Consider the following 20,000-nt stretch of genomic DNA (forward strand, 5'->3'; position numbering starts at 1 on the left):
CAGTTGTGAGCATGTATGCACACACACACACACGCGCGCACACACACACAAAGTACAATAAGTGTGAGGTGTGAGATATGAGCACTTTCAGACAGTCGAGGACAGAGGTGTCCGGGGGGGAGGCCTGTTTAGAAAGAGCTAAACCCAAGGAGCAGACAGATGATTCGCCACAGGAGCAGGAACATCTGACAGCTTGCACACACACACACACACACACACACACACGCACACACACACACACACACACACACACACACACACACACACACACACTCTGCATCTGAAAGAATATGTGACTGCAAGCTAAGTGGGAACCTTGAAAACTATTTACCACCTTCAACACACGCAGAGAAAGTGAGTGTGAAACACTGCAGCCGGCAGAAATGAGGAAGCAAAGCACAAAGCAGGAGGGAGATGTCACCCCATCATAAATGTACTGCCCTTTCTTCAAGGTATTCAGTTATTATATACAGAACCCGGGACTATATATACAGTATATATATACTGCCTGTGCAGAAGAAATTGTGTAGAATTGATCATCAAAACAAGATATTAGAGAGTTATTTCACAGTGGATATGCCACGCTTAAATGCTAAAAGCTGCAGCGTGTGTGTGTGTGTGTGTGTGTGTGTGTGTGTGTGCGCACTTGTCTTGTGCGCGCAAATTAATCAAACATGTGGGAACGTTTTAATTAAACTGAGGCCCCGAATTATATCCGTTATGCACAAGGTAAATCGAGGCCTAGATTCGTGCATACATCTTTCTTTTTTTTGTTTTGGGGGGCCACTCGAGGGCTCGTTATCGATGAGGAGAGAGGAGACAAGGGAAGGTAGCGAGGAGAGAATGATCCACGCCCCCCATCCCCTGCAGTCATCTCGCCATCGCAGAACATGTGTGTCTGCGTGTGCATTGTCACGTTGTGCATATGATGTGTGTGTGTGTGTGTGTGTGTGTGTGTGTGTGTAGGAAGGCCTTTGACACATCATGCAATATTCTTCATTCATCGTCTTCTCTACTTTAAAGTGGAGCTTGCTTTGGGTGCCCCCCCCCCCCCCCCCCACCACCACCCCCACCCCCACCCCACCCCTTTCATCGGCGGTGTCGTGGGCGGAGAACTATTACGCTGACTGATAAATCATTAAATTCTCATTTGCAACATTTCCTTGTTTATGATTGTAAGCGTTCCTGCCGTCGCGATAGCGCCGGAGAGCTTAACTCACGATTATGTGCCGGGTTAGTGACAAGTACAAATTTGCTAATTAAATGTCGAGAAAGTCTCCAGCTGGATTGTGTGTGTGTGTGTGTGTGTGTGTGTGTGTGTGTGTGTGTGTGTGTGTGTGTGTGCGTTTATGTTTCGTGAACTCACATGAAAATAATAATCCTGGGTACAAATGATCGCTGTCTTCAGCGTGACGACTGTGTCGTCTGGATGTCGGTCTGCGATCTTGTTTGTCTTCATTTCCTGCGTAATTCACAGATTTTAATTGGTCACAGAAAAAGAGAAATCCAGACTGCGCACATATAGTTACAGAATGCTTATTGTTCAGTAGCAAATGCACAAAACTTCTTTGGGAGTACTTGAACTAGTCGGTTTGGTAGTAGATCGTGGTTTGGGTTAAAATAAGTATGTTTAATGTGTTTTAGGTCACGTGATGTAAGTTAAATAAGACATAAGTACGATACATCAGTCAGCTGATGTACTTTAGTCAATGCTGACTTCTTTCACACAGGACACAGACAGCGGTCTCCTCTGTGAAAGTCCTGTGTTGGTTTCCCCCAAAACATCCACCTCTTTATGCTGCGTCTCCTTATTACTGACTTATAAACGGTTAACGGTCTGGGTTTTAAACCCATGATGGTGGTTTCCAGAAGCTTCCTCACGTATAGCTTTAATTATCTAAACCTAACCAGACCATAATTCAGTTTATTCAATTCAGTTTATTTTGTATAGCCCAATATCACAAATTACAAATTATCCTCAGAGGGCTTTTACAATGTACACATATGACATCCCTGACCTTTGACCTCACATCGGATCAGGAAAAACTCCCCAAAAATAACCTTTGACAGGGAAAAAAGGAAAGAAACCTTCAGGAGAGCAACAGAGGAGGATCCCTCTCCCCGGATGGACTGACGCAATAGATGTCATGTGTACAGAATGAACAGCATTACAGAGTTACATAAACACATTACATGAATATGACAATGTATGAATGGAACTAATCATACCTGAACACTATTAAGTGTCAGATATGTTATTTAATTACAATTTTTTTAAAGGTTCTTTCTTTCTGACTGAGATATTGTCACTTTCATTTCAATGTCTATGAGTTTAAACATGTTTTAGTGCCTCTCACAGATGAATGGACCACTGTATCCAATAAAATATCATAAAGTAAGTAATAAAGTTTTTACTGCTGGGCTATAAGATACTGCTAAACACACACACACACACACACACACACCCACGTCGAGTAGAATGCTAAATGATTAGCTTTCAACTGGCGGCACCGCAAAGCCATAACTGTGTGTGTGTGTGTGTGTGTGTGTGTGTGTGTGTGTGTGTGTGTGTGTGTGTGTGTGTGTGTGTGTGTGTGTGTGTGTGCGCGCGCGTACTAAAGTAACGTCTCAAGCACATTCGGACGTGCCCACGCGCTCGTTCCTGAGCCCGGCTCACCGTGACTCCTCGTGAACCGATTCTAAACGAGCCATTGAAAATCCGGTGACTTTTTGATTAATTCGAACGCCTTAATAACAAAAACCCTCGCTCTCTATTCATTCAGGAGCTTCGGTATTGAAGCTCAGAAAACCAGGACGTGGGTTTACTGCAGAGAGGAGAACGAAGCGCCGCTTCTCTCAAGGACGCCATCACAAAGCGCCGGTTCACCTGGAGACGCTTTTTTCATGGCGAGGACGAGGAGTCGGCTCGTTGAGAAGTTGTGTTAACACGGTGCGGGCGATCTCTAAATGAAATAATTGTGGTATTCTTTTCCACAAATCAGTATCCTTTGGACATATATGCAAATAATAAATATAGAGGTCAGTAGCTACGACCACACTAACGCTGCGTTCACACCAAATGCAAAGCAAATATCTTATTGAGTGAGACTTTTAATAATGTTTATTGAAAGGCCACTCTGACCGCTGGTAGACAGATACAAAAAGATAAATAGTTCTCCATCCAACACCTTGGGGGGGGGGTTTTGGTGCTAAATACCCTTCGTTGTGAACGGGTGCATTTTGAGTAGAGCTTGATTCATGAGCCAACCTGCGGGACGCCGATCTAAAAGGTTACACTGCTGCTGGCCGCTGGGCCTCCAGACACAATGTGACCACAGCCCCCCGACACTGTGACTACGGACTCGCCCATTCTCGGTCTCTACTCCCTCTCTTTCTCCCCCCCGAGCGAACCGCCGGTGGTCCCCAGGAGCCCCGGCTAACTCCCGCAGACCCATTTGTCAATGTTGCCCCCCCGCCCCCCCCATTCGTCTTCCCTTCCCGCCCCTATGTTCCCTTCTTCAGCTATTTTAAAACCCTCCCCATACGTCTCCCTAGAGGTCCTCCCAAAACAGACTATAAAAGGCTGGAGGAGACGGACATGAGGGAAAAGGACGAGGGGGAGGAAGAGGAAGAGATAGAATAAAAAGAGTGATGCAGAAGCTGACGGGAAGTGGAACACCAAACTAGAACATGTTGGATCAGCTGATACAATAATGTCCCGTATGTCTACGTTATTGTATGAAATCTTAAAGCTAATGTTGCAGCATGAGTACAAATGCAGCCATTTGGCCATAACAAGATGATGTCAATTAATATATAAAATAATAATACTAACTATCTTTAGCAAGTGTATACGTAACTGATAGTTTGTGTCCCTCCATTTTACACTTAGCTTCTCACCCTGCACTCACTCAATGAGGCGTTCAGTATCACATTTGAGATAATGATATATAATAAAATCATACAAATATATATATATATATATGTTGGGAAGTGCTCAATAGCCAAACGCTTGGCTATTACACCAACAAATGCAGTGAACAGTTCAACTCATTATTAAATAAAGGTGTTGCTGTTTTTGTTTTTTGTTTAAATTCATCAGGGCGTCCACAAACCACACGGATTCATCTTATTATTTATGACATGTTTCTAAAGCCGTGCCCCCCCCCCCCCCCCCCCCCCCCCCCCCCCCCATCACCTTGAGCACCAGTAGGACGGATTTGAGGGTCACAAGGTGTTGGCATTAGCAGAGGTTGAATACTGTAATTACAGTAAGCGGGTGGGGGGGTGGAGGGGGGGGGTAAAGGGTGCACTCTGACTACTCTCAGCAAAAACCTTATCGCTAATAACCACACACTTTCAACTTAATTAAAGACGGCCTCTTTAAAAGCCTCTCTCCGGTTTTCTCCCTACTTCTTATTCTATCTTTAACTCTCTCATCTCCCTCATCTCTCTCTCTCTTACTCTTTCTCGCTCTCTTTCTCTCTCGTTGTTCCAATTCTCTTCCCTCTATCTTCTGAAGTCAGCCGAATTCCCCAAAACACTGCAATCTAAAAAGCGGAGGGGGCTAAACTTTAAGGAGTACACTTTAAGGACTAAAGTTTAAGGAGTACACTTTAAGGACTAAAGTTTAAGGACTACACTTTAAGGACTACAATTTAAGGACTCCACGTTAAGGACTACACTTTAAGGACTACACTTTAAGGACTAAAGTTTAAGGACTACACTTTAAGGACTACAATTTAAGGACTCCACGTTAAGGACTACACTTTAAGGACTACACTTTAAGGACTACACTTTAATGACTACAATTTAAGGACTACACTTTAATGACTACACTTTAATGACTACACTTTAAGGACTCCACGTTAAGGAGTATACTTTAAGGACTACACTTTAAGGACTACAATTTAAGGACTACACTTTAAGGACTACACTTTAAGGACTACACTTTAAGGACTAAAGTTTAAGGACTACACTTTAAGGACTACAATTTAAGGACTCCACGTTAAGGACTACACTTTAAGGACTACACTTTAAGGACTACACTTTAATGACTACACTTTAATGACTACACTTTAAGGACTCCACGTTAAGGAGTATACTTTAAGGACTACACTTTAAGGACTACAATTTAAGGACTACACTTTAAGGACTACACTTTAAGGACTACAATTTAAGGACTACACTTTAATGACTACACTTTAATGACTACACTTTAAGGACTCCACGTTAAGGAGTATACTTTAAGGACTACACTTTAAGGACTACACGTTAAGGATTTCACAAAAGGACTACACGTTAAGGACTTCAGAAAAAGGACTACACGTTAAGGACTCCACGTTAAGGACTTCAGAAAAAGGACTACACTTTAAGGACTCCACGTTAAGGACTTCAGAAAAAGGAATACACTTTAAGGACTCCACGTTAAGGACTACACTTTAAGGACTGTGGAGGGACACGTCGGGAGCCATTGAAGCCTTCACTTTAAGTTACTGCGTTAGCGAGTCTTCAATAACGACTAATCATGTCGCTGTCGCTCCGACTTATGGCGAACTGTATCCGGCGTGTTTTCACGGGGCATACAGTACACGCTTAATACCTTAGCGCATAAAACGCCAAAGTAGATCACACAACCCGCCAACGGACGGATGCAAAGCATGAGCTGAGGCTTTTAATATTCTGCTTCTTCCTTCTTTTTTTGCCCTCGGAGGGTTAAAAGTCTGCGGACGGGAAGCATGTGAGGCTTCCAGTAGTCACTCAGACACAAGGACACTTCTTGTCAGGCTCCAGGAGAGCTCTTAAGTTGTCTTCCATGCTGATGGATGTGATGCAGGCAGCAGCCTTTTTTTATTTATTCTTTTTTCATAAAGCATGAAGTTTTAAAAGCAAAGTGCTCGCTGTCCGTTACGCAAACTGGGATAGAAGTGAGGGAGGTTAGGGATGGAGAGACAAATAAACTGAGTGTGCCAATAAAACATGAATAATGCCATTTCCCTCTTTTCCCCATAACACCCCCCCTGCTCGCAGCTTGTTTCGCTGCTTGTCACACAGGAACATTCCTACGAGCCGTCCCTTCGTTCCACCACCCCCCACCCATCCATCCATCCATCCTTGCCCACATCTAGCTCGCTACTTCAGAACAATTAAGGTTGACTTCATGCTCCGCGGGGCTTTTCTCTTCATAATGGAGAGACGAGTGAAACAAGGAAGAGGCTCGTCGAGTGGGATATTTAATTCATGTCACTCTCACTGCCTGCATCTCTTTCCGTTCCCTGTCCTTTAGCACAGCTCGCTGCCCCCAACATGGTGCGGTGCCGGGGCGAGGCTACACGCCACGCCACGCCGACGCACTACGGGACGAGGCCGCGGTCCACTTTTAATGGAATGTCGCTCCGGAGGCGAGAGAAGCAAGCCAGCCCTGTTCTAACGTGATTGTGCTCCTTCACTACGCAGACACCGCGGACTGATGTGATCAACAGCATTTCTGCATGACAGTGTGTGTGTGTGTGTGTGTGTGTGTGTGTGTGTGTGTGTGTGTGTGTGTGTGTGTATACTTGGATGGACTTTCAAGTCAGGAATAGACGGAGTAGAAGGGAAAGGAACAGGGGAACGATAGAGAGAGAGAGAGTGGTGCCATTAAAGAAGAGAGAGCGGAATCAAACACTTTGTCCCTGAGACCTAAAGACGTGGCTTTGTTAAGTGCCACGTGTGTGTGTGTGTGTGTGTGTGTGTGTGTGTGTGTGTGTGTGTGTGTGTGTGTGTGTGTGTGTGTGTGTGGCCAGCTCCCATCGACATGGCTGCGATAGATAGGCTACGCTGAGAGATCTCTCACTCCGATCTTAAAAACTCTGAACAAAGAGATAAGATGAGAAAAGCAAAAGATCAGAGGAGATGATGATGATGATGATGATGATGATGATGATGATGGAGGAGAAGAAAAAAACACAGCCTGAAGTCCTGATTTGATGAAGTTAAAACACAAACAGCGCCAGAACTTCTGTTATGCACAAGATTTAAATATATTTTTTTACTATTTTCAATGACCTATATAAAGAAAATCTCTTTAAAAAAACCTTTAGAAAAAGGTCCCGTGTCCCGTCTCGCCCTCATCCTCCGACCAGCTTTTCCCCGGGATGAAGTTTGAGGAGTGGGAGGTCCATTTTCCCTTTTCCATCCAATTAGAGCAAACTTAAAGCAAGTGACTGTTGTCTGACCTCCCAGCACGGTGGATCTTTTTTTAAAATTCAAATCCCAAAGCAGCTCAAAAGGGAAGACTCTTCTTTTTCTTCTAAATAACTGCAGAAACCGGCCTGGAGAACGTGACTGCACCGATAGTCACAGAACAAAAGAGATGACGGTACCCGTGTGTGTGTTAGACCCTCACTGCCCTCGTAAAACATAATGCTAATAACTGAGCACCTTTATTAACCCCACGTTTCCCCTCTTTATTGCTGATGTTGAGGTTCAGTCTAGCTGGCCTCATTTCCATGGCTGCCATTTTAAATCGACATTGCTCTGAAGTTGGGAAAACTATCAAGAGGATTGTATAACTTTTTTTTTTAAAAGTACTTGCATATTAATGATCACTTTCTTGACAAGTACACTTTCCGCTTTTAAAGTTGAAACTCTCACTGACTCGTCGTCGTTTGTTGCACCTCACATGTAGTTTTAAGAAAATATATATATTTTACATTTATTGTGTAGATTTCAATGATATTCCAAATCAATTCTTACAGCCGAAAGAAAAGTAAAAAGAGAACGTTTCCCTGAGCACAAATCCCTTTTATCAGTATTCAGTCACGCCTTTAACACCTTTAAATGTTAGTAATTCGTCGGGTTAAAAACACATCACCTCTGGTTGGCTTAAGGCCATAGTAAAGATCACAGGGTCAAACGTCACACTTCCGGTCAAGACAAAGAGTTCCCTTTCAGAATAAAACCTCTCATCTTGCCTTCAGAATAAAACGTCACGGGTTCCCACTCCGCTGTCAATTTCAACAACATCTCTAAACAATAGACTATATCATTCATTCTCATGCATCATACTATTATAATGCATACATTTATCAACAGTTACAATAATAGATTATGATCATCTCATGCTTTACAATATATTTCTGCAGAATATTCTCTATTAATATTCCCTATTAATTATCATAACTTCCATTATGTATTAATATAAAACATAAGACTATCTTTATGTGCATGTGCAAATCAAAATAACCTATTACAACTCTACAGGACCAACCACAGAAACGTTATTTAACGATTATTTGTGTGTAACAGCTGTGAATACGCTCACATTTAATAAAATGGAAGGGTGACCAAGTATCGTACTTGGTCATGCAAGTATAGTTTTTTTTAATTAACTTAAAAAAAAAAATAAAATAAAATTCCAGGTTCAGGCAACAAAAATCCCGTAGTTAGCTACATCTATTAGGTTGCGTTATTTGTGCCGGACGAGACCGGCTTCTGTGTGTAGTTCAGGAGCACGAGCGACAGTAGGCGGTATAATAATAATGAAGTCTCTCCGTCTTTCTCCCTCCCTTCACCGTAACCGTGAGTGACGAGTCCTCCCGCAAGATGCTTCTGGTTAATAAGTAGCTGTCGCTCACGACGGAGCCGTTTGCAAAATGCGTGCGAGAATTAAGATCCGCCGAGGTTCTGCAGCTTAAAGAATGAGCAAAAAATAATCAAAACGACGAAAAACGAGGAGATGCTTCTCCGAAAGGCTTCGGCGACGACGGGAGGCCTTTTTTTTTTTTTTTTTTACATTTTCTTTTTTTTCATATCGCACTCGCGCTGATGCAATTGCCTCGTGACGCAACGACGGAGGAACGAAAATACTTTTTTTTTCTCAGCCGGCAACTGCATGCACGTGTTATCTGTATATTAGTCAGGCTTAAGCTGAGATGACAAAACTCTCTCCTCCAAAGCTGTGATAGCTGCGTTTATTCTTCCGCGCGCCTCTTCAGTCTCTCGGCCCGACCGAGCTTACGTTATATTTATTGTAGGGTATTTCTGTCGGCTTACGGCGGCTGACGGCAGTCGAGTCAAGCAGATCAGAAATTCAATTTACTCCCGAGACACTCGGGTTAATCAACGAGAAAGAAGTACAACAAAAAAAAGACGGACGGACCCAGCCACTCACACATTAGAGAGCCACTCGTACACAAAAACCCAAACGCACACAAGACAACCGAGACAAGAGGATTAGCCTGATGTTAGCCGGGCTGTTGTTTGTTTATCCTTGTAAGTGACAACACTCTCTATCCGGTACACACACACACACACACACACACACACACACAAACAAACGGCGAACGAATAGTTTCGACGTGATGGCGATGGCAGCGGTGCACATGATCGCCGTCGCTGTGGGTCAAAAAGCATGAGAGTTTGACTCGTCCAGGGGGAAGAAGATAGAAAAGAGGACGAAGAAGGAGCAGGAGGTTGAAATGGAGACAAAGTGCATTCCAGGAGGTCGAAGACTCAAAGTAGATGCTTGCGCCAGTGCAACATCAAAATCAATTTAGATTCCAGTTTAGCAGTGAGTTCCTCCATCCCGCCTTTGACAATTAATTTAGTGGGCAAGTGTCGGGTCGTAACTTCCATTGTTACGACACCGACTCGGGTGGTTTTATTACTGATGGAGCTTTTACAGCTCGTGACCCGACACGTCCACGTGGGTGTGTGTGTGTGTGTGTGTGTGTGTGTGTGTGTGTGTGTGTGTGTGTGTGTGTGTGTGTGCAGGTCCATGAGCGTGTGTGTTGCTGCGGTCTCTGAACACACTGTGGCTGAAACCGAGGCACTCAGGGGAAGAGGCAACAAAGAAATAGAAGGAGGAGAAAGAAACAGAGAGAGAGAGAGGGAAAAGAGGAGCAGAAAAGGACAACAAAACAAAAATAAGGAAAACAGTTGAAGAAGGAAGAGAGACGAGGGGAACAGGAAGGGTGAAGCTCAACAGCGCAAAGGCAAATGTTCTATACTTTGGAACAGAAGCCATCAGGGAAAGCCAGAGAGGAGCGTGAGGAAGAGAAAGATAAAGGGGTGTGTGTGTGTGTGTGTGTGTGTGTGTGTGTGTGTGTGTGTGTGTGTGTGTGTGTGTGTGCGTGTGTATGTATGTGTGTGTGTTTCCTCTATAGTCCCACATATTCATTCAAATCGATTCCCTTTGAGATGTGAGAGGCCATTTCTCATCTGCAAGACGACTGCATAGGTATTGGAATAATACACACACTCCAAACATACGGTGGCTGCGGGCGCACACACACACACACAAGTCTTTTCACATTTACAGTAACACACACACACAGACGTTAAGGCACTCGCACAAATGCTACACACACCAGGAATACAAAACAAGGAGAGCGACGAGGTAAAGTGTTACCATGGGAATCTCACTGACGACCGACTTACCGAGGTACCTGACAACAGACCAGTGATGTCATTATTGCAGTCTGGAGACACACACACACACACATCCATGCATATAGTGTGTACACAAATAGATTGTGTGTGACGGGGCTGAGGATGCTCCGAGTTAAATGACAGTCTGATTTAAGCCAAACAAAAACAGACGTCTCCGCGCGGTAATTAACGAAGTGACTCCATGAAAATGTTGTTTCCACCCACGTTCTCTCCTTCCCTCCACCTCTCCGCTCCCATTTGCCATTTGACACTAGCAGGAAGCAACAGGCAGTGTGTGTGTGTGTGTGTGTGTGTGTGTGTGTGTGTATGTTAATACACCGCCTGAGGGCAGGCAACAACAGGGATGGATGAATAATGTCCTTTGATCACAATACCACTACACACACACAAACACACACAAACACACACACACACGTTTGCATCTACTACATTCAAGACGGCAGTGTGTGGTTAACTATGTTCAGCCACCTGTCGCCATGACAGCCGCCATGCAACACACACACACACACACACAGGAACACATACAAGGAGTACTAGAGCACTAGTTCATCAATCTGCATGATCAGGTAACGCCTGTTCATCCTGTGGGGTCTATTGATGAATGTCGATTTAGGATTTCACAAAGGTCAGGAAAAGCATCCCTGCGCTGACCTTTGTGGGTTGAAAGGTGTAAATCGTGAATCAGGTGTGGTCAGGTGAGTTCTAGGAGCCCCACCCCTTCAATCATTTAACGCTGCATAAGGCATGCAGTCCAGTACGTGTTGTTTTACTTCCTTTTATTTTTACCTACTTCATTTGTCATGTAAAGAATCATTGAGTGTATGTTTTTCTTTTAATAAAATGCCACCACTAGTCAGACCAAAGCAAGAAGATTTCCCCGGGTGAAGTTCCTGCTGAAGTGACATATTCACGATATGGGAGACCAATGTTTGTTTTACAGGAGAGAAAGAAAAATAAATTCTTTGGCTAATCTGAGATGCTTTTGCCTTGAATTCCAAATCGCATGAAAAGTCTGCGCCCGCCGAGCATCAGGCACCGTGTTCATTCATGTGTTTCAACTGCTGAATAGATAATTAATCAACCCGTGTAAATGAAGTGTCAGCTGTTTAAGACGCTCAACGGATGAATTCTGAAGTGGAACTATTGCGTGTGTGTGTCTGTGTGTGCGTGTGTGTGTGTGTGTGTGTGTATTACTCATGTTGTGGGGACATATATCTGTTGACACACCCACATTGTGGGGACCCTTTTCCCGTTGGGGACTAAATGCACGTCCCCATATTGTAGATTATTGGATTTTAGGGTGAAGACTCGGTTTAAGTGAACGGTAAGAGTAATGTAGCCAAACGTCTCCAGGAAATAAATGGAAGTCAATGGCAACACGATTGTGTGTGTGTATGTGCGTGTGTGTGTGCGTGTGTGTGTGTGTGTTGTGTGTGTGTGTGTGTGTGTGTGTGTGTGTGTGTGTGTGTGTGGCAGTTAAGGCGACATCTATGCAGAGGCAGCCCAGGATGCTGAGGAACATTAATGAGCGTCACAATATTTCCCACCTATTTCAACACTTTGTTTTTATTCAGAAGCACAGGAGTTAGTTTTTCTTCAAAGAGCCAAACAGGGAGGAGACGTCTCCCATCGCTGCTGTTAACACAAATGGTGCACAACGGACCACGATGGAATAGTTTAGACAAACAAGGTGTGCTCTGGAAGAAGGAAGAGAAAAAATAAATGAATACGGTAAATAAATAGAGGGTTTCGAACATCAGCAATGAGCGAAAAAAAGAAAGAAATTAAGAGGTTTTCTTTTTTGACCCACCCTGTTTTAAAAAAAGGAGCTGCCGGCTTTTGGTGGCATTCAGAAGTTCCTCTCCTTAATCAATAATGTATTCTCTTCAATACAGTCGAGCGGTGCATTATTAAACAAAGGGCTGAGAGATGTACAGAAGGGAACCGACGCAGATCGGAGATACTGCAACATTTATCTAATTAACAAGCATGAGAGACAGAGAGATGGATAGAGAGACGGCCAACACAAGGAGGAACAAACACACACAAAAAAGATAAGAAATTAAAAGACATAGTGTCTTTTTTAAGAAATAAATAAAGTGGGGGAAGCTCACATATTCTCTGGAGGTTGACATTGACTTTGACTGGAAGTCCTCAGCACCGAGGGATGTGTTCAAGGGGGACGGGTGCATTGATTCTTTAAACACACTTCAACTTAAATATATTGGACATATTTAGATTGTGGTTGTTCGGAAAGAGAAGAGCTATTTGAAGAAGTCAATTTGGATCTTTGAGACATTAAAATCAGCATTTTTTTCACGTTATAGTACAAATGCTAAATTGAAAACATAATTGAGTTTTTGTTTGATAATGACAATAACCATTTACTGGTCTCAAGCTGCATCCCCAAAATGTCCAGAAAAAGCAGGACAAGGAGCCTCACACATTGTGAAGAGGATTTGAAGCTAGTACAGGCAGACAGATAAGTTGTGTGCGTGTGTGTGTGTGTGTGTGTGGGGGGGGGGGGGGGGGGGGGGGGGATGGGTCGAGCACTTCAAAGTGGATTATTTTCTCCTCATCTGGAAACACTCCTGTCAAGGAGCTGAATTGCTGCTGTTTCAATGGCACTCGTTGACAGGGGACATGAGGTTTGTGTGTGTGTATGTGTGTGTGTGTGTATGTGTGTGTGTGTGTGCCAATCAGGTTATTCTGTAATTCCCCTCCTCATGGTCAAGCGGAGAGATTATCCCTCGCCCCCCCCCCCCTACCTTTCCTTTCCCTCTTCACCTCCTCTATTTCCACACTCACCTCCCTCCTCTTCTTCTGCACTCTCCTCCTGAAATCCTTCCTCTTTAAAAAAGGTTGCCGCGTGTAGCATTACGGTGTCAATAGCGTGTTACCGCCACGACTCGAAGATGATTGCATAGTTACATGCCGGAGACCCGCTGGAAGAAAAGAGCCATCTAAAGAGGAAGAGCGATGCTCGTCTTTCAGCTAAAGATGTGTGATTGTCTCACACTGGGGGTCTATAGGGAAACAGTTCATCCTCTTTAGGGGGGTTGAAGAAGCAAGGATTCATCAAAGGTGTCATTTAAAAAAGACACCATTGGATAAGACCCCCACCCCACGATTTCATTTCTTTACAATGATTACACCAAGACGTCTGTCAATGATTTGACAATGCAGACGTCTATGTTTCAGAATGCTTCATGCAGCATCTTAAAGTCTGGCTAACACACTGTCTGGTAAGCCGTCTTGATCTTCCAGGGCAAATAACACAGATAAGAATATCCTCATTGTGAATCTGATGAATTCCCGGCGCTAAGCGCTGCCTGGGCGAATCCACGGCTGCCGTGTGCCGCTCGTCTCGTCCAACTCTCGGATCAAAAGCGACCGGCAGGCTGAGGGCTATCGAAGCGCGACAGCCAATCGGGACTCTCGCACTTTGTCTGAAAGAATCCGGCAACCATGAATGGAGACTTCCAAGATTACAGCTCACTGTACCACGCAGTCGCCGTCAGCCAAACTTACAAAAACACCCACTTCCTTGCAGATTTCCTCACCCTCTCCTCCTCAGTCGCCCATTATTCTCGCCTGCCATCTGTTCCCTACCTGCTTTTCCTCCAACACCTTTCTGCAGATACTTACCTCATCCTCCTACCCTCTTTCACATCCTTCACATCATCTCTTTCCACCAACGTTATTCTGGTTCCTGTCTGGGATTTTGTTAGACATCAGCGACACTGATATCTGAAAGGTTGGTACAGGCTCTCGAGAGCCTGATGTGTTTGAGTGACAGGGTGAGTGCTTTCTTGATCTTAAATTCGCTCCAAACCGAAGCAATCATTCAATCACCGATTCATTCCAAGGTTGTAATTCATCCACTCATCAAAACAACAACAGCACTCATCCAGCCGCCGTCCCTCCCACCCACTGGGGTCCTCCTTACCTTATCGGCCATGATCATGGACGACCCTTCCGTGGATGCCCAGGATGGGTATGAGCGTCTGCGAGGAAATAAAATCCAAAATCTGGGCGATGGCCTCCTGGTCGGTGCCATCCCCGAACACCACGCCGTGGATCTTTGTCCCGGACATCAGGTCGCACATGTGGGTGATGATGCTCTTCGGATCGGTCTCGTTCACCAGCAGCGTGACCACGTTGACGTCGATGGGGTCCTCCTTGCTCCACAGCGCCCGGATGTCCCGCTCCGAGATGTAGCGCGTGCGGCCCAGGATTACCGCAATGTTCAGGACCGGCACTTTATCCGAGGAGCCGCCGGTTCGCTGCTTTTGAGCCGCCGCGGGGTCGGCGATGAGGGTCACCGCCACCACCAGAGCCAGGGATAGCAGCGCACTGTTACTACCGCTGCTGCCGGGGCAACTGCTGCTCCATCTGCTCCTCCTCTTACTCCTTTTGCTGCTGAGGGACATACTGCCAAACCACTTCATCCCCTGGATGGGGGAAAGGATGAAGGAGAATGGCACAGATGAGGACAGATCAAAAGGAGAGGAGGAGGTGGCAGAGAGAAGTGTGGAAAGATGATGGCGGAGATAGAAAAGACAGGGCAGATAAATTGTTAATGCCCAGCTCTGAAAGCCCACACGTTCAGGTTGCATCGTTCCCTTTTTTTTATTCCACTTCCTTCTCAGTAACGTTATTATACACATAAAACTTGCGGGGAGGGGGGCGGCCTTGAGAGGAAGTTTTCAGAGGGGTGAGAGAAAGAGAAAATGACTAACAAGTGTTGCCTATTCTTTACGGTCACGACGCCGGGATCAGATGATTCAGGTGCAAGCTATTTGGAAGCAGCAGACAGTTATGCAGTTTACAAGCGTAATATCTTTTAACTCCGCCTTCAGCATTAGATTGACGCACAACTTATTAAGAGGAGGGAAGGGGGGGCTGTGAGTGATGATAGACAAACTGTTCTGAACATTCACATACATTTGGTTCCATTACACTTCCTGCCCCTTGGTTGATTTAGCTGTTCAATTATTTGCAATAATACGATATATTGGTGGGGCATTTTGGTTATTATGTCAGAGTCGAAGGCTATCGCACTCACGGTACAGGGAATAGGGTTCTAGCAATACATTATGAAGTACTGAAGGAAATATCTGAAAAACCTTTGGCTGGATCACAATGGAGTTCCATCGAGACCATTCGTGGTGCCCAGAGGATAGACCGTTGTGATTTTTGGTGATGCCCTGTGTTTTCCTCCGGCACCACCGCAAGGTCAAACTTTCATTTGCCCAACAATCTAGTTCATACCTGCAAAACTATTCCCGTCAGCCTCAGCTGTACTAAGTTAGCATCCGCAGTTAGCGTGCAGAAGTTAGTATGAAGCTCAAAGCAAAGCCTCACAACGTTGCTGGCTGTATTGTAGAATCGTGGACGTGTTCACATATTACAAGTCAAACATTATGTTCTCACTGCTTAAACCTGAGCAGTGGGTTAAATAAAAGTGTTAAAAGCAAATGTAAAACCATGAAAAACCAGTGTATGCCATTCATTCTCCTTTTAATGATGAATTATTAAAAGGACATTGCTAAAAACTATTGGAGTTGTATGGTGGGATATCAACGTGCATATCTCTCTGCTCAGCCAACAGGAAGTTCTGATGTGAATAGTGAAAATAAAAAGCTTTATAAAGTGGGTTACCCTCCCCCTGATGCTTCACCGGTATGTTTTAGGTTCTTACATCAACGTGGAGTCACAGCTGTCAGACACACTCGCTCATTTTGTATCAGAGAGGTAAGGAAGAGACACATTACATAAAGGCTGAGAGAGAACGAGCAGGAGGATGAGCGCTATAAATAGATCGGGATGCCACCGTGGGACTCAGTGTGTGTGTGTGGGGGGGGGAGGGGGGTCCTCAGTTGTTTGTGTGTTGGAGAGCACGGCTGTTTTACTCTGCACCAACCAGAGCAGAGGGGCGCTGTGACGTCATCATCCTCATTATCATCCTCATTATCATCCCAATTAACGTGACGACACGCCATCCCTCTCCCAACCGAGACGACACACCCGCTGGACCCCCGTGGACGTCACCCGATGCTCGGCGAGCGTCGGTTTCGTGTGAGAGACATTTGGCCGTGAGCAAAGATCAGAAGGGCGTGAAACATATGGCCGACACAATGAGCCCATTTATGGATTCGCTGGTCGTCGGTGCGGAGACATTTTTTGGTTACTTACCAACGCCTTTTCATAAGATAGAGTGACACGTGCAGATTTAGATGTAGCTACCAAGGACATGAGGCTTTCAATCCGGCTCTTTTCTTTTGGGCTCTTACTTAACAAGATTCCTCAAAAAAAAAAAAGAGTTGGGCCAAAGGCAGCATAACAAGTAATTAGTGTGAGGTGCAGATCTCCACAACACATCTTTAACTGCTTGTTAAATTATGCATAATAGGATTTTTAATTTTTTTGCTTTTGTTCCCACAAACTTGAGCTCTTACTCGAATGACAATAACATGCGATATGTATCCAAGGATTGTAAATTACTGCTCCTGGATATGTGTGATGATTCAGAAACTTTACCGGTTACCTATTTGTTAAGTATACTTTAAGTGTAGTTTATTTATTACAAAAAGGACCACTTAGTTCATTCAAATAGTTTTCCGTGCTCCTCTTGCCTGCCACGCTGCTGTTCAACCGGCCTTCTGAGTTTCTCAATTGTCATAAATCAGAAAGAAACATAATTAAACACCTTTGCTCATTTCTGAAGTTCACGTGACTCCACCGCGTCTTTGCCTTCAGGAAAGAGGGACGACTGCAGCTGCATTGTCTATTTGTGAGTCCGACGACGGCTTCGGATACATTTTTTTTCTGCGGGCTAAGATTTGTCATACCTCTTGATTCTGGGATGAAATTGAGAGACTTGGTTGTGAGCTGAATAATGCATAACGCGTGCAGTGTGTCATCCTTTAAAAACACTGCCGGAGCCGACCCGGAGATGAATCATCCAAACCGCGATCCGATCGCTTCACCGATGCTCAAGAGATTCCTTGTGTCGTCCGCTTCAGTCACAATTATTTTATTTAAATTTTTTAAGTAAAATAAAAAGACGCAGGATTACATGAAGACTTGCCATAATTCGACGGGACTGATATTTATTTCTCTTTTTTTAAATTCCACTTTACTTTCATACACGTTTCAACACGGAGAGACAGCGTGTGTGGCCCTCCACCAATCACGTGTCTTCCCTGAGGAGCTACAGAGCGGCCCCCATGCTCCTGGCCCCCCTTTCAGTGTCTTGCTCAAGAGCACTAGAGCAGGGCGAACTCCTCCTGTCAAAGAGGCATCAAACTCAAGACCCCCATATAGAAATGTTCTGTATTCATACCGTACAGTCTATACGTTGCCTGTAGTTTACATGAGAAGGTGAGAAGGAATGGGCCGAAGAGGAGACACAACTGGCTGAGGATGTAAAGGCAATGCAGAAGAAAGTGGTATTGAGAGAGAGCGAGAGAGAGAGACAGAGAGACAGAGAGACAGAGAGAGAGTGAAAGAGAAAGAGAGATACAGAGAGAGAGCGAGAGAGAGAGACAGAGAGACAGAGAGACAGAGAGAGAGTGAAAGAGAAAGAGAGAGACAGAGAGAGAGAGACCTTCCACAGCCAAGTCGGATTGGGGCAGTTTTTCGTCACACAAAGGCTCCGGTTTCTTGGCACCACAACAGTAAATTATGTTTGGCAGCACTTCCATATTACTGGCTACCGTGCACACACACCCACACACACACACACACACATGTTCTTCACACAAGTGCATCTACATATTCATAGCAAATCACTCACTCAGTGGTCGTGGTGGAAGAAAGTAGAATATGTTGAAAAGGTGTTTGTTTTCCTCTATTTTATAAGAATCAGACACAAACACATACACACACACACACACACACACACACACACACACACACACTAGCACTGAAATATCTCTCGCCACAACTCCCGCATGGCTGCACCGCCACAAAAGGCCACGTTTCTGCTCTGCGCACAACTACCTTGCACATGCATCAATAATTCATCCGCATTATCTTTACATGATGATTAATATGATTGCATCCACGGCCACGGTCACAATCGTTCTTCCTTCTTTCTTCCTAAATGACTTTAAAATTAGATTAACACACTCTATGGATATGATTTATTTACAGAGTCGGGGAGCCGGTTGATAGCGAGGACGATAAGTGTATGTTTTTTACGATGCCACGGCCCAGAGGAAGAAAGGCTACATTTAATATTGTATGTTTGGTTTTCTTTCCGTCCCACATTGCCGCCTCCAATTCGCTCATGTATTCGTCGGCCATTCATCTCTTCGCTGATCTGTCCGTCCTTCCTTTCATCGTCCACACTGCTTTCAGCCTTCTTCCTCCACCTTCAAATCACGTTCTCACCCGCTGCATTGAATTCTCCAAAACTTGAGAGAAACACGTTCACATTCACTGCTATTCCTGACTTATTAATGTCAGCGTTCGTTTTGTGCATTGTGGGGCTGCATGGCAGACTCTGTGAAAAGGACCGGCTCCAATTGTGGACACGAAGGGTTCAACGAAAACACGACTATGTGTTCTCTTTCGTCTATAATCGCCTGAAACTGAGTTATGAATATTATATTCCATTTCTGCAAATAGATCCCTCAAAAATGCTGTGCGCTGGCCCTTTCAGCTGTGTGTAAACGAGGACAAGGAATCCAGGGGATCTGGCTGCAGCGACGATACGCTACATGGTTCCAGAGAAGGAAAATCCGATGTACGATGACGTCAGAGGGCAACTTTCTTTTATTTGTGTTGGAGCCTTGTGGGAGCCTTTGGGGGCCGAGGCATGCCCCCCCCCCCCTTAAAAATCTCGTGGAAAAAACGTTTCCAGAACCGCGTTGTGGCTGTTGTGGCAGCGTATTGATTCCCATTGCGTTTGAAGGACTGGTTAAAAAGTCCCAGATGGCTCACGTTCTCAGCGGTTCCTCTGTGGTTCCTTCCTCTCGGCCTAGAGGAACCATTTTGTACATTAAATGTGTGTCTTCACCTTAATTTTAGAGGTTTGCTTTCCTTGTTTACTGACCTCCTCTCTCCTCATTGCACGTCCGCCAAGTTAAACAAAGACTCGTTCTAAAATAACTCCATTTTTGTTTCTTCGTTTATTCTTTTGTCCCAAGACATTTCCCTTCTCTGCCATCATTCTGCCTCTCTTCACTTCCCCTGGTCCTGTATCCTTCCATCCCTTTTCTAGTTTGAGGGTTTCATCCTAAAATGAGATATGAAGAGAAACCGCCACCGAGGAAAAATCATTTGTCTGATTTCAAATGTGCGGCTGAGGTTTAGGAACTGTCTACGTTCATCTTTTAAGCGGATACATAATATTCTAAACTGAGATATACCTTTATTAAAGAACACTGTTCCTCTCTCTCTTTCTTATGACTCAGTTACTTCCGCATGCCCTGTTCTCAACACATGGAAAAATATATCATCGTCTGCACAAAAAAAATGGTGCATATTTCCAGCACTAGCAACTTATTTTGGTCGGGATGTGTAGCTCTGAAGGCGATGGGATCACGCTCCAATTA

The 20,000-nt window shown here is 44.6% G+C and overlaps 1 protein-coding gene across 1 annotated transcript in view; it reads right to left on the reverse strand.

Moving 5' to 3' along the window:
* Positions 1–14,885, reverse strand: part of grin2aa (glutamate receptor, ionotropic, N-methyl D-aspartate 2A, a) — a 105,675-nt gene extending 90,790 nt beyond the window's left edge. The window contains 2 exon segments of the mRNA XM_034539358.1: positions 14,384–14,410; positions 14,412–14,885. Coding sequence (XP_034395249.1) covers positions 14,384–14,410; positions 14,412–14,885 — 501 coding nt within the window.
* Positions 14,886–20,000: the final 5,115 nt, after the last annotated feature.

Source organism: Cyclopterus lumpus, chromosome 8, assembly GCF_009769545.1.
Source record: "Cyclopterus lumpus isolate fCycLum1 chromosome 8, fCycLum1.pri, whole genome shotgun sequence".
In the NCBI taxonomy this organism is placed as follows: Eukaryota; Metazoa; Chordata; class Actinopteri; order Perciformes; family Cyclopteridae; genus Cyclopterus; species Cyclopterus lumpus.